Source organism: Hemitrygon akajei, chromosome 6, assembly GCF_048418815.1.
Source record: "Hemitrygon akajei chromosome 6, sHemAka1.3, whole genome shotgun sequence".
Lineage (NCBI taxonomy): Eukaryota > Metazoa > Chordata > Chondrichthyes > Myliobatiformes > Dasyatidae > Hemitrygon > Hemitrygon akajei.
In genome coordinates this window covers 171,132,685-171,147,432 of record NC_133129.1, presented here as the reverse complement: position 1 = coordinate 171,147,432, position 14,748 = coordinate 171,132,685, and the positions used below count along the sequence as shown (strand labels likewise).

Sequence of the window (14,748 nt, the reverse complement as noted above, 5' to 3'; positions counted from 1 at the left end):
CTCCCTAATATCTCTTCAGAACCTCCTCACCTTATCTACCTATGTTATTGGTGCCAATATTTGCCCTTGAGAATGCCATACAAACTGATCCGAGACCCATGATCCTGGCATCAGGGAGGCAACATAGCATCCAGGCGTTATTTTCATGCAGAACAGTTTACAGGGAATAGTGCAAAAAGAAACATCCAGTGAATGGTAGTTCTGTGCCAGAAATACCTTGTTAACGAAAAAGGTCAGCAGGGAGTGGCTAGAGTTGTTCAAACTGACAGGAAGGTGGCAGTAACTCGAATAACCACATGTTACAACAGTTGTGTGTGGAAGACCGAACAGGGTTTCCCTTCTGTACCTAATGAAAGGGCCACTGATTGTATTGACTGATTACACAAAATTTCTGATGTGCTTTGGATGGAAAATCCAAAGCAGAGTATGGTTTAAAATAACTATAACAAAAATTTTTCACAGATTGAAAGATTGATTGGCATGGTAGTGTAGCAGTTAGTGTATCACTATTACTGCACGAGCAACCTGTGTTCAATTCCCGCCATGGTCTGTAAGGAATTTGTACGTTTTCCCTCTACCTGCACGAGTTTCTTCTGGATGCTCCAGTTTCCTCCCACATTCCAAAGACGTGGGTTAGTAGGCTAATTAGTCCCATTGATGTAATTGGGCAACATGGGCTCATTGGACCAGAAGGGCCTGTTACTTTGCTGTGTCTCTAAACAAAATCAAAATAAATAAAATAGAGAAATAAAAGATAGAGCCTTGGAGGTAGAGTTGGGGAGACATTATATAAAAATGTCAAAATTGTAATCTCACTTCAAAAATGATAGCTAAAATGGGCAACGCAATGAATGTTGGACGTTTGATCCAGCAACTTCCTCACTTACAGACCCCAATCTGTTTGGAGTGGCAACAATGTCTCCCCCACAATCTCTATCACCACTTAGCCCCCTGCTCTACTCGCTGAGCAGACCTCCAATGCCATATTCACTGATGACACCACTGCTGTAGGCTGAATGAAAGGTGGTGATGAATCAGCATACAGGAGAGAGATTGAAAATCTAGCTGAGTGGTGTCACAACGACAACCTCTTACTCAACGTAGCAAAACCAAGGAGCTAATTATTGACTTCAGGAGGAGGAAACCAGAGTCCTCATCGGAGCATCAGAGGTGGAGAGCATCAGCAACTTTAAATACCTCAGAATTATTATTTTGGAGGACCTGTTCTTGGCCCAGCAATTAAGTGCAATTATGAAGAAAGAACGGTAACACATCTATTTAGAAGTTTGTGAAGATTCGGCATGACATCTAAAGCTTTGACAAACTTATAAACTTGTAGTGGAGAGTATATTGACTGGCTACATCACAGCCTGGTTTGGAAATACTAATGCTCTTGAACAGAAAATCCTACAAAAAGTTGTGGGTATGTCCCAGTGCATCATGACTAAAGCCATTCTCACATTATCATCAGGGATCCCCACCAACCAGGACGTGCTGTCTTCTCGCTGTGGCTATCAGAAAGAAGGTACAAGAGTCTCACAACTCACACCACCAGGTTCAGGAACAGTTATCCCCTTCAACCAAAGGACATAACCCTCAACCAAGAGTGGGTAGCTCTTGAACCAAAGGACATAACTTCACTCAACTTCACTTGCCCCATCTTTGAACCGTTCCCACAACTTATGGACTCACTTTCAGGCTCTTCATCTCATGTTCTTGATATTTATTGCTTATTTATTAATTATTATAGTTGTTTCTTTCTTTTAGTATTTGCAGTTTGTTGTCTTTTACATACTGGTCGCACTCCCAAGTTGGTGCGGTTCATTGATTTTATTATGTTTATTATTCAATTATGGATTTATTGAGTATGCCAGCAAGAAAATAAATCTAATGATTCTGTATGGGACATAATTGTATTTTGATAATAAATTTACTTTGAACATTTTGCTTACCATAGACTGAATAACATATTAATGCTTTATCTGTTTCAGAAATCCGGAATGGAAACCTGAAGGCCATCCTGGGTCTCTTCTTCAGTCTTTCCCGATATAAGCAGCAACAACAGCAGGCACAGAAGCAGCAGCATCAGCCCTCAGTTGTCTGCCAGCAGCAGGTGCCTCAGCATCTTCCTCCTCAGCATTCCCAGTGCCAGCCTGGCCTTCAGCAACAGGCACAGGGCACACCTCACACCCAACCTCACCACCAAGTGCAACCACAGTGCCAACAGAAAGCACAGTTGGAAATGCAGTCAAGGTTTGCTTTGACTTTTACATTGATAAATGGAACGCTTTTCAATGTGGAATATTGATGTTACTATTAAAATAAAGACTCATAGGGAAAATCCAAAGTGTGATCCTGGTATCGGGGTTCATTCCAGTGTTTTGGAAAGTATTTTTATATCAATTTTCAACATAGTGGACTGGAGTGGGTGAATGATCTACTTCTCAGAAACATAGAACAGTACAGGCCCATTGGCCCATGATGTTGTGTCACTTTTTTACTTACTCCCAGATTAATCTAACCCTTTCCTTCCTACATACAGTAGCCCTTAATTTTTCTGTCATCCATGAGTGTTTCCTAAATGTCTCCAATGTATCTGCCTTTATAACCATCCAGGCAGCGCGTTCCATGCACCTACCACTCTCTATGTAAAAAAAAAACTTGCCTCTAACATCACTCCCCATACTTTACTCCATTCATAGTAACATAATGGACCCCTCATATTAACGATTTCCTCCCTAGGAAAAAGTCTGGCTGTCCACTAGATCTGTGACTCGTATCATCTTGTACATCTCTATCAAGTCACCTCTCTGCTGTAGGATTCCATAGTCTGCCTTCTAACTCATTGGTTCATCATGAAGCATTGGAAATGAAATTATTGCTTGTAACCGTATCTTCTAAAGATTGTTTTTGGTAATAATTTGAGAGATCCAAATAGCAAGGAAATCTCTTTGTCCTAATTTATAGTAGGTATACTGATCTCATCCACCATGACAAGTTGTGAAGTGCAATTCAACAAAAAATAATTGATTAAGTCATGTCAAGGGCACTTAGAAAAGGGGCTACCACCCCTCCCTAGTCAAGCTTCACAGTATATAGTTGATTCTTTCACCCTCAACCAAGAGTGGGTAGCAAAAACTGCTTTGCAAACATGATTCACAAAGATAAAGGAATGATTTTTGAAGATGTTGGATAGAAATGGGTACTATTACAATGCATCCAAAAATGCTTGGACTGTATGCATTTTAGGCAAAATATTGTACTTAAATGTAATGTAGTAATTTATCTTGTGGGATCTAAATCCAAGCAAACTCTATCCAATTGTACTGTGGAAGTCCTACCTGACATGGACTGCAGAAGTACATTTATGACCAATGGATGTATACATTATACAACCTTGAGATTCATCTCCAAATAGGCAGCCATAAAATGAAAAAACCCAAAAGAACCCTTTTTTTAAAAAAAAAGACTATCAAACACCTAATGTACATAGAGAAAAAACACATCACGCTAGCAGATAGCATTCTGAATCGAAGTCCGCAGGGAGCGTTCTGTCGTTCAGCTTAGTTCAGTGTAGAGCCAAGTCGTGCAACTGGCCTGTCCCTTGCCTCATGCCCCATCACCCTGACCTTTTCCATCTGGACCGGTGCCTAAATTGACGTCCAAACATCAGGTTCAATCTCCTCCAAATGCTCTGGTGCCAGGATCCCACCACCTCGATTTGGACGGTACCCGACCTTTCTTATTTGGCCCTGTGTTTAAATCTCTGTCCAAACATCGGGTTTAGTCACCCCCCGACCTGCTCGGTTGCTTGGACCCTGCCGCCTCGATTCAGTCTGTAACCAACCTTCCAGATTCAGCCCTGCGTTAAGTCTCTGTCCAAACATCAAGTTCAGCCACTTCAGTATGCTCTGCTGCCCAGACCTCGCCACCTCAATCTGTTCTTCGGCGCACAGCGCTTAAAACGATCAAACCTTCCTTGCTCTTGGCGATAGGCCCACCGCCTTGCCTTGACTCTGTTCTGCTGCTTCGAATTGCCTCCAAGTCTAAAGAGAAGATACAGACTATAACTTATGATGATCATTTGCTGGAAAAAGTGAGATTAATAAAGCAGTTAGTTTTCTTTTTTTCGTTAGCCACCAGTCAAAAGTTCACCAGCACCCATCTTAAACTGGAGTGAATCCCACATCTTGTAAATACACACAGAAAAACTTAACCTGACTTTTAAACTCATGCATTTTTATTTGGAGTACCCATTTCTCATTCAATAGTTGAATGATACTCAATTGTAACAGTTCGAGAGTAACAATTTTTGAAGCTGCCAGATAAAAGTAGTACTAGGGCAGAGGCAAGCTATTGACTTAGTCGTGTTGTCTTCATGGTTTAGTCTTTGTAAACAAATTACGTTTTAACCTGATATTATTTTGTGAATTTAATTCACTGCCTGGGTTTTGTTTCACCTTGAAAGCAGCAGTTTGGAACTCAGTGAGGGAAAAAAAGAGTTAATGTTGGATCTGAGTATCATTTCAGGCGATGAAAATTTGGATCTCAGTCAATTCTCTTGGTCACAGTTGACGAACAACATCTGTGCTGTATTATCCCCATGGAAGCCTTTGGAAATGCATCGCATATAGCACTGCACAAGAGAGAAGACGATATTTGTTATTGATGTGGGTGCTGAAGGCGAAACCTGGCATCTCAGTGGGATCTTGCTAGTCTGTATGGATCAGCAATGCATCATGTGGTTCATTTCTACAAGAAGTCATTGGGGAAGGCATAAGTTAAAATCATTCTCTTTGTGTCCTTGTTGCATTCCAACTTGATGTGTGCGATAGCTAATGCTTAGTGGGAAACTGAAGATCTATTGCAGAACTGTCCCTCTGGCCACTCGCTAGAGGATACATGAGAGATTTACAAAAAACTACAGTTGTGGGCCCACACCTACTTGTTCAGCCACACTGTCCCAAATCTGTAAATCTTTTGGCCAAGCAGGGTACCCGAGGATCAAGCATTTCTCAATTTGACAGTAAAGAAAATGGATATAATTTCTCTGATCTTTGCAAGAATCTGACAGTTTTGCTGTACACCATTTCTGGATTTGCATCAGAATTCAACTAAAAATTACCTCCAGTATTATCCCTTTCATTCATTTGAGATGCTTTGTACATGTGCAAGAGCCCACAATACTATAGTAAATTTCTGATTGCTAGTATAATCTGTTGTTGATGAAGGAAGGTAGCTTGTTTTGGCATTGATTTCCCTTCCCAGTGGAGTGATGTACCTCAGTGAAGTGATTCTTTGATGCAAGTTAAATAAGGTGCCTAATCCAGTTGATTGTGTAGCCTAATGCAAAAACTGACCATGACTGTTGCTAGAGATTGCAATTAAGAAATCGTGCAGATTCACAGCAAACTTTGGGAAATAGTTCCCAATTTTCAACAATTCCAAGGCAAGTTCCAGGATATCAAAAAAACTCATGATAAAACTCTCCTGAAGTCTTTAGGAACACAGAACCATATAGAATTGGTTATCTGTATTGTGCTGACTATATACATCACGCATAGGTAACTCGACAGCATTTAATCTATTCATCTTCCAAAATAATTATCCATCATCCTGTGTGAATTTCTAGCATTCTCTCCTTCCACTGGTTCTATGTGTAAACTATTCCACATATTTACAATCTTTTACCTAAGGAAGTTTTACCTTCGAACACAAATCTACAGATGCTGGAAATCCAAGGCAACACACACAAAATGCTGGAGGAGCTCACTAGATCAGGAAGCAAGTACGGAAAGGAATGAACAGTCGACGTTTTGGGTTGAGAACCTTCATCAGGACTGACGAAGAGTCTCAGCCCAAAACGTCCACTGTTTATTCCTTTCCGTAGATGATGTCTGACCTTCTGAGTTCCTCCAGCACTTTGTTTGTGTTGCCAAGGTTTTATCTTTGCAGCTTTCCACTTCTAAATTTGTATTTCTTAAGCCTTATTTCAGAAACGGTGTTAACATAAATATTCACTTAATGTTTCAGTTAGTATTAAGCATAATGATATAAATATTCCTATATCACTCTCTCATCCTAGTCCAATTACTAACTTCAAGTCTCGAAAGGTTACTTTGTCAAATAGTGTTGAGAATTGTACTTAATATTCTGTGAGTATTTGGATCTAGGTTAAAATTTGCTTTGTAGCTTCTGAAGTCTTTGGAAGTGGAGAGTGGAACTGTGGAGCCGAGGAGTTCTATAAAGACTCAAGTTGCATGTTCTCTGCTGTTGCTATTCTATCATGCTCTCTCTCTTATTCATGATCATATTTTTCCTTTCTTCTTCTCTGTCATACAGTGTGTCATCCAGGTTACCATCACAAAGCAAAAGCACAAGAATTGCGCCCACTCAGAGAAAGACCTCTAGGTCAGCTGGTCTTGCTTGTTTTTAGCCCACTGATCGCTTTTAACATCTGAGGCATCTTACGTGACTGTAACTGCATGGCCAGCCATTGTGCGAGCTTGCTAAGTAGCAAGGGTACCTTAACCGCAGTGCTTGCCGAAGTAGAAACAAAAGTTCTGCAACCACTCAGCAAGTTGGGCAGCAGCATTTGGGGACGGAGAAACGGAATTAGCATTTGGGATGCGAGATCATTGGCCTGAAATGTTAACCCTGTTTCTCTCTCCACAGATGCTGCCTGGCTTGCAAACTGTTTCCTGCATTCCTTATTTTCCCTTCAGATTTGCAAACTCTGCAGTATTTTGCTTTTGTCGCAATGCTTATTGAGCTCAGCAATAAACAGCTTTGTTTTTTCTGTTATTTAAGAGTGCAGTCCTCTTTTTTTTTGATGTGCGTGAGTTATGTGTATCACCTCTGTTGGTAATCTTCCCTGGCTCTCTTGAAACAATTGATTCCTTGCTGGAGACCCTTCAGTACTTTACACTCTTGACTAATTAACTCCCAGTGGTATATTTCAGCCAGTCTTTAGCTGAAATTGAAATGTTCAGCTGTGCAATTAGTTAATTTGCTAATGGACTCCAAAATTGGTAAGTTTACAGAGATCTGAAAATGTTTCACAATGGGAAATAAATCAGTACTTTATTTGTGCCTTGGCTTGGTCGAGTGTGCTGATTGCTCTGTACAAAGCTTTTGTTTAAAGCTGTGAATAGCAGTAAAACACTGTTCCAAAATATTCTCCTAACCCTCGATAGAGTAATATTTTAAAATGATTTAATCTTTTAATCTGCGGTTGTTGAAAATTGAATTTGGAGATGTATATGAATGTTAAAGGAGTAGAAAAAATTTACAATACTGCATCTTAGTCATCATTCACAGTTTTGTAAACAGAACTCAGAGCTTAAATGATTTGCCCAAAATTGGAAATCTTTACTTTTGTATGTCCAGTTACACCTACTTTTCAATTTTGTAAATGGCAAATAGTCTGAAGAATATGACTGAGCAGTGTTTTACAGCAGATCTCCAGTCTGAATTCTAGAGGAAATGCGGTTTCAAAGAACTTAGATTGTACTGATCCTAACCTTTTTTATAATGCTGTTTTTGTATATCTGCTGGAATTCATATAGTGTTATACTATTGTATATATTCTTTACGCAAGAACAGAATATATTCTTTTTTTTTGGAAAAATAACCATTTATCATTTTTATGCACATATATATGGGACTGAGTTGTGCAGGAAAAGTAATAATCCATTTTGGCTAGAATTCTGAATATATGAACAATATATTTTGTGTGCAGATAATCCCATTTTCATTGTTCCTATGTTTTGGACTGGAGATCTTCTACTGTTCTGATGTCTTGTTAAGCATATGTAAGAGGTCTTTGAGACAATAAATTAATTTGTTAGAGAGCAGCTCTTTAAAATTATGTAAATTCAGCCTGTTGATACTTAGATTGATTTGCATCTTGGTCCATCAAGGGCCCAGAGTGCCATAGTCGTGTGGAGGGGACGTCCTTCATCTTTCTCCCCAATATGATTCAATCAATATTCACTTCAATTTACTTTAATGTTTTCTCTTGACTGCCATCTGACCAAATGTTAGGACAAGATTTCCATTCATGAGCTGCATATGTATCTCCTCAAACATTTAATTTAGATTACACGATTTTACTGGCATGCGGTGTATCTTCATCAGTGTTCACTGCACCATATTGATGTCAGCACTGTGAAATGTGTCTGAGTTAGGAACTATGTCATTGGTATGGGTTTTTGTTTGGTAACAACCTTGCTTCACATCATTCTGTTCAATGTTAGCGGTTTTTCAGTTTGGTTGGTTACCTCCTGTTTTTATCTGTTTAACTCCAGGCTTCCAGCACCCACCACGAGATTGTCAGCTGCAGGCAGTGAGACCAAGACTCGTGTGTCCACCAATGCCAACAACAGGCGCAGTCAGAGCTTTAACACCTTCGATAAATCCAAATCTGGTCATAATCCAGCAGTAAGCAATGACAAAGGTATTTACATCTTCAGCAGCTTCTTAGTGTTCTTGGTGAAGATTTGACCCCTGTTGATGTTATCTCACTTCAGCTGAAGCCCCAAACAGGCACTCAAATCTATTCATGTGGATGTGTACTTGGATTTAAAGTGCACACTCTCAGATAAATCAAAGTCAAATTATGGAGGCAGACAGCAGAGGTAAAAGCCACTTGGCTCACTGAGCTCTTGCCAACCATTCTACACCAATTCCACTTTTCATTGTAACCATATTCTGTTCAACAACCTCCCCCACCATTTCTGAAACTAATTAAACACAAGGAGGACAGTTTATAATGGCCAGTTAACCTATAAACCTGCACAGGAATTATTGATGAAACAGTCCTGCTATAATGCAAAAGTTATTTTCCTAAGTATCCTCATGTTGTGGAAAGCTGTGTGATAGCAGAACAGGCTGTAGTTGTCTTCAGGGCACATATCACACTATAACCAATGCAATCTACAGAATGCAGATTGTGCTCCCTAATTCGTCTATCATGTCAGAACCAATTCACATCATGGAAATATGCATTATATTAGTATTCTGTTAAAATCTCCAAAAATCCCCAGTAGGTAACTCTTTAAGAAGCGAACAAAGGTTCAGGAGAACAGGGAACATACTTGGAGAGGCTAAAGGATTAGCTGTATTTTGAGGAAAGAATACAGCTAATCCTTTAGCCTTCCCAAGCATGTTCCCCATTCTCTTGAACCCTTGTCTTCATCTTTGAGTTATTTACCGGGGATTTTTGGAGATTTCAAGAGTGTAATGCATTGGATAATTTTTGTTTCAATGCAATGAGTAAATTTATATTGTTTGAATTTTGGCAGTTTAGTCTTTTCCACTGAGAATTTTTATAAAGCAGTTATACGATTGTGCACAATGGTGATCTTTGGAAATGTCTCAGCGGAGATTTCTGGTTTGTATCAATAACTTTTCTGTTGAGGAGCCCATCTCACTCCTGCCAGCAGAGGGAGGTAGTGTGTGGAGAAGCAGAAACATTTTGATTATGTTTTGTGTAAATTCCATTCATCCAGTCAAATTACTGAGTTATTGATCTCTTTTTCCTTTCCATTCTATCTCGTGTCATCTATAGGGCATAGGCTTCATATCAGAAGGGGGCAAAAACTCTGTGATCTCAATTATATCTTTAGAAGTTGCTTCAAATATAAAAGCAAAGCCAAAGAATCCCAGTGAATATTTGTGAATCTGCTGGGGAAGACAGAGCCCAGTGTTTGCAAATCTGTGAGTCAGTCGGTGGTCGTAGACAGCCTGTCGCGAGGTTAGAGGACTGTCTATGTGAAGGGTGGGAGGGAGGATGGTAAGAGACTTGTTTTGCTGTTACTGTCCTGTCGCCCAGTGTGTTCTGCCGAGCATTGTGGGCATGTTACATTGGCACTCCCGGAATGTGTGGTGACATTTACAGGCTGTCCTTAGCACATCCGCGGATTTGTTGGTTGTTGGTGAAAATTATGCATTTCCCTGTCCATTTCCAAGTCCATGTGATAAATAAAACTGAATCGGATGCATTATACCTGTGCCACAAACCTCAGTGGAAAAGCTCAGGGTTAGATCCCTCTCCTGCTTCCCTTCATTGTCTTGCAGAACTTCTCCCTTCAAATATTTAGTCATTAGCCTGCTGAGAATTAATTTTGAATTTGCTTCCAAAGTACTTTCTTTGACATTCCCTCTTCTTCTCCCCAAAAATAATTTTCTCCCCTCTGAGAGATAATTATTCCTACATTTATTACAACTTATTACAACTTCATATTCACGAGAAAGTCTGCATATGTTGGAAATCCAAAGCAACTCACACAAAATGTTGAAGGAACTCAGCAGGTTACGCAGCATCAATGGAAATGAATGAACAGTTAACGTTTCAAGCCAAGACCTTCATTCCAGCTTCAGTCCTCACAAAGTTTCTTAAAATTAACTTCTCCTGTGCTTCTGCATATCAGGTCTGTTTTCTCATTATTTTAAACTTTGTACTTGATTATCTGTGAAACAAAGAGCCATGCTATTTGGATCAATCTAGTTAGCTGCATTTGGCCGTTACAATCTTGTGGTGGAAGTGTGCTATTGGGTAACAAAGGCAAAAAGATGCTCATATAAGTGGGAAATTTAAAAAAAAAAGCAGAATATGCCAAAATGTTGCCTGAACTGCTGAGCATTTCCAGAAATTTGCTTTTATTTTCAGATTTCCAGCATCTGTTTTTCTTTTGAATTTTCTTTAATATACAGCAAGTGAGAATACTGCTTCAAAATTAAGATTTTTAAATGATGTGTTAATTTATTACTGTGGCTCTGATAAAATAGTTTGTTATAATATGGAGCAGATTTTGGTACTTAGTCATCTTATAAAATTTTTTGCCTGTATGGAACTCTGGAGAAAATTACTGACAACAGCTGGTTGGAGTTTTCTCATACTCAGAACATAAACCATTCCAGAGTCAGCAGTATTGCTGACACACGAGCAGTAAATTTGCCCGTCAACTTTTGAGGTAAAATCGTTGTGCCGTTGAAGTTTAATCTTGCTGGCACAGATGACATGGTGGTTCGCTGAGAGGTGAAGGATTTATGTCAGCTGATCACCAAATATAACATGATATTCAGCCAAGCTATATGACATGCAGGAAGAAAGTGTTACCTTATTAAAATAAATTGTTTAGTCCCTTGGCTGACACCTTTTTTCAGCCTGAAAGAATGACTGTGTGGAAATTTCTTTCTAAATATAAGGTCATAAGATCTTCTGAGGTGTAAAATTGTTTTGTAATTGAATCTTGGCTGTGGTTCAGTTAATAATAAATCATGAATCATCGATTACTGCTCGTAAATGAAGAGAGAGTTTGAATTTTTATGGATTGCTCAACATTCCAAAGCACATTGCACTCAGTGAAATATGAAGTGTAGTCAGAAATGTCAAAAACATGACAATCGCAAGACATTGGCGTAGAATTAGGCCTTTCGGCCTATTGAGACTCTCCTCCATTTGATCATGGCTGATTTATTATCCCTCGCAACCCCATGGCATTGAATTCCACAGATTCACCACCTCTGACAAAAGAAAGTCCTCCTCATTTGTGCACACAGCAAGATCCCCATTTTAAACACAAACACAGTGGCTCGGATGCTGTCAGTGCACACTGTCCCTCCACCTTATCATCCATCTCCGTGCGGCTTTTGACGAGACTGATTGCAACATCTTGTGTTTAAAAAGTGGTTCAAAGTGTTTGTAGTGCAGTGACAGGGGTATTAGACAAAGCGGGGTGGGGGAGGGGGCAAAGTAGAATGGTTGCTCAGGTTAACTACCTGGGGGAAGAAACTTTTAAGAAGGTGTGAAGTTTTTGTTTTAATAGCCTCAGTGCTTTCCAGGAGGGAACTTTTGGAAAAGGCAGTTTGCGGAGTGGGCAATGTCTGCAGTGATTTTTCCTGCCCATTTGTTCGTACATGCCCTACAGCAGGGCTTCCCAACCTGGGTCCACAGATCTCTCGGCTAATGGTAGGGGTCCATGGCATAAAAAAGGTTGGAAACCCTTGTCTTGCTGTTGATGGATCAAATAGTCCAGTGATGACAAAAGAGGGAACAATACTGACCAGGACCCCAGGCGAAACAGCCGTGGTCTTTCTTAGCATAGAGCCAAATGAAAAATGATCTGTTTAGGAAGTAAAATCTCCAAAATTCCTTCAGTGGTTCTCTGGATTGTAAGTCTGGGGTTTTGACAGTAGTTTCAGACTCAAAAGTACAATTTTTCTCCCCTTCTGATTTAAAGGTGAGTGTGACTTGCAGTGACCCACAGCTCTTTGGAGAGAGTTAAAACATTATAGAAATCTGGGGGAATTGGGAAGAAAGGACAAGATTTTTTTTAGGCTTATTATGTAGTCACAATGAAGTTATAATGTCCTTAATATATTTGAATAACCAATGTTGAGTAAGCTGGCAGTAATGGCTGTGTAAAGGCAAGAATATCAATCCTGCAGCCATGTGGTGATGGACGCTTTTTGAAATCTCATTGGAAAGTTGCTCCCAGCAGTTGAAGAATGATTAATGTGACTGGAGGTTTACTTTTTGGGAAGGGCAAAGTTCTGGGACTTTTAGTTCTCCTTACAGAGAATCGAATAGTCTCTGAACTGGTGTTGATGAGGGTGGGGTTGGATGTCTGGTCCAGAAAACTGCACAATATTTCTGCATGTTTTACAACATAGAACATCCAACATTACAGCACAGTGTTGGCCCTTCAGTCTACAATGATGTGCTGACCTTTTAATCTATTCTAAGTTAAAACTAACCCTTCCCTCCCATATAGTCCTCCATTTTTCTGTTATTCATGTACCTATTTAAATATCCTTATGTATCTGTTTGTGCCACGTACCTACCACTCTCTGTGTTTAAAAAAAAATCTTATCTTCCCTTTACTTTTTTCCAATCACCTTAAAATTATGCCTCTTCCTTTTAGCCATTGCCACCCCGGGAAAGATCTCTGTCCACTCTATCTATGCCTCTTATCTTCTTATACACTTCCATCAAGTCACCTCTTGGCTTTCTCTCCGAAGAGAAAACTCCTAGCTGACTTAACCTAACCTATCTTCATAAAACATGCTGTGGTATCCAGGCAGCATCCCGGTAAATCTCCTTTGCCTCCTCTCTAAAACTGCCACAGCCTTCCTGTGCTGAGGCAACCATTGCTGAACACAGTGCTCCAAGTGTGGTCTAACCAGGGTTTTATAGAACTGCAGCATTACCTTGCAGCTCTTGAACTCGATCCTCTGACTAATGATGGGCAACACAACGAAAGCCTTCTGAACAACCCTGTCAACTTGAGTGGTAAATTCCAGCTATCTATGGACGTGGATCCTGAGTTCCCTCTGTTCTTCGCACTGCTAAGAACCCTGCCATTAACCCTGTACCGCTTTCAAGTTCGACCTACCATAGCAAATCACTTCACAGTTTTTCGGGTTAAACTCCATCTTTTAATCCATCACTTTGAGTTTTTTAATCCCCTTTTTGTAGCCCAACAGGAGGAACTGGTGTCGAAATCAGTAACATATCATACATTGTTCTTGTATAGTAAGACCAGAAGAATACCACACATCTTTATGGGTCCTTCTTTCCTTGTTGGCGATTTTGGCACAGGAGTCTATTAAACTCAGTCATTTACAGACAGACATACTTTATTGATCCCGAGGGAAATTGGGTTTCGTTACAGCCGCACCCACCAAGAATGGTGAAGAAATATAGCAATATAAAACCATAAATAATTAAATAATGATAAGTTAATCATGCCCAGTGGAAATACGTCCAGGACCAGCCTATTGGCTCAGGGTGTCTGACACTCCGAGGGAGGAGTTGTAAAGTTTGATGGCCACAGGTAGGAATGACTTCCTATGACGCTCAGTGTTACATCTCGGTGGAATGAGTCTCTGGCTGAATGTACTCCTGTGCCTAACCAGTACATTATGGAGTGGATGGGAGTCATTGTCCAAGATGGCATGCAACTTGGACAGCATCCTCTTTTCAAACACCACTGTCAGAGAGTCCAGTTCCACTCCCACAACATCACTGGCCTTGCAAATGAGTTTGTTGATTCTGTTGGTGTCTGCTACCCTCAGCCTGCTGCCCCAGCACACAACAGCAAACATGATAACACTGGCCACCACAGCCTCGTAGAACATCCTCAGCATCGTCCGGCAGATGTTAAAGGACCTCAGTCTCCTCAGGAAATAGAGACGGCTCTGACCCTTCTTGTAGATAGCCTCAATGTTCTTATAGTAAAATTATTATAGTAATAATTGTTATTACTTTAATATATAATAATATATACTATATAACAGTGTTATAATAATACTATATAACAGTTATTATAGTAAAATTAAAGTTCCCTGATAATGCTCTGAATTAAAAAAAACGTCTTCCAACTTATGCTTTTGTTCCTGCAATGAAAACCATGACTCCATTTCCATTACCACTCACTGGCCATTGAAACTATTGTTGATACTGCCTATCACTCATAATTTTATTAGCCTTTCTCCATACATCTCTTCTGTCCTTCTCCGTTAGTTATTTTAAATTTTACTTTTATATTTTAAAAAATATAAAATGTTTTATAATTTATCATGATATTAATTAATTGGGTAGGGTGTTCAATTCTGGCTTTTCTTGTGACATTTTTGATTCAGCAGGAACATTAAGTGAGTCAGAACCTGAGATGAAATACCTGGGGGGGTGTAATTCAGTGGGTGATCGCAATTGGCAAAAGCTTGTAATTTGAACTCTCC

At 39.8% G+C, this 14,748-nt stretch overlaps 1 protein-coding gene and 1 long non-coding RNA gene across 8 annotated transcripts in view; one reads left to right on the top strand and one right to left on the bottom strand.

Annotated features, from left to right (window-relative positions):
• Nucleotides 1–14,748, top strand: part of nav2a (neuron navigator 2a) — a 982,776-nt gene that overhangs the window by 647,862 nt on the left and 320,166 nt on the right. For all 5 annotated transcript variants that reach the window (XM_073049760.1, XM_073049759.1, XM_073049758.1 and 2 more), the window contains exons 5-7: nt 1,992–2,253; nt 6,343–6,411; nt 8,310–8,458. In XM_073049760.1, the coding sequence (XP_072905861.1) occupies nt 1,992–2,253; nt 6,343–6,411; nt 8,310–8,458 (480 nt within the window). The remainder of the gene's footprint in view (nt 1–1,991; nt 2,254–6,342; nt 6,412–8,309; nt 8,459–14,748) is intronic.
• Nucleotides 1–14,748, bottom strand: part of LOC140729690 (uncharacterized) — a 259,922-nt gene that overhangs the window by 58,755 nt on the left and 186,419 nt on the right. The gene's annotated exons all lie outside the window — the stretch shown is intronic.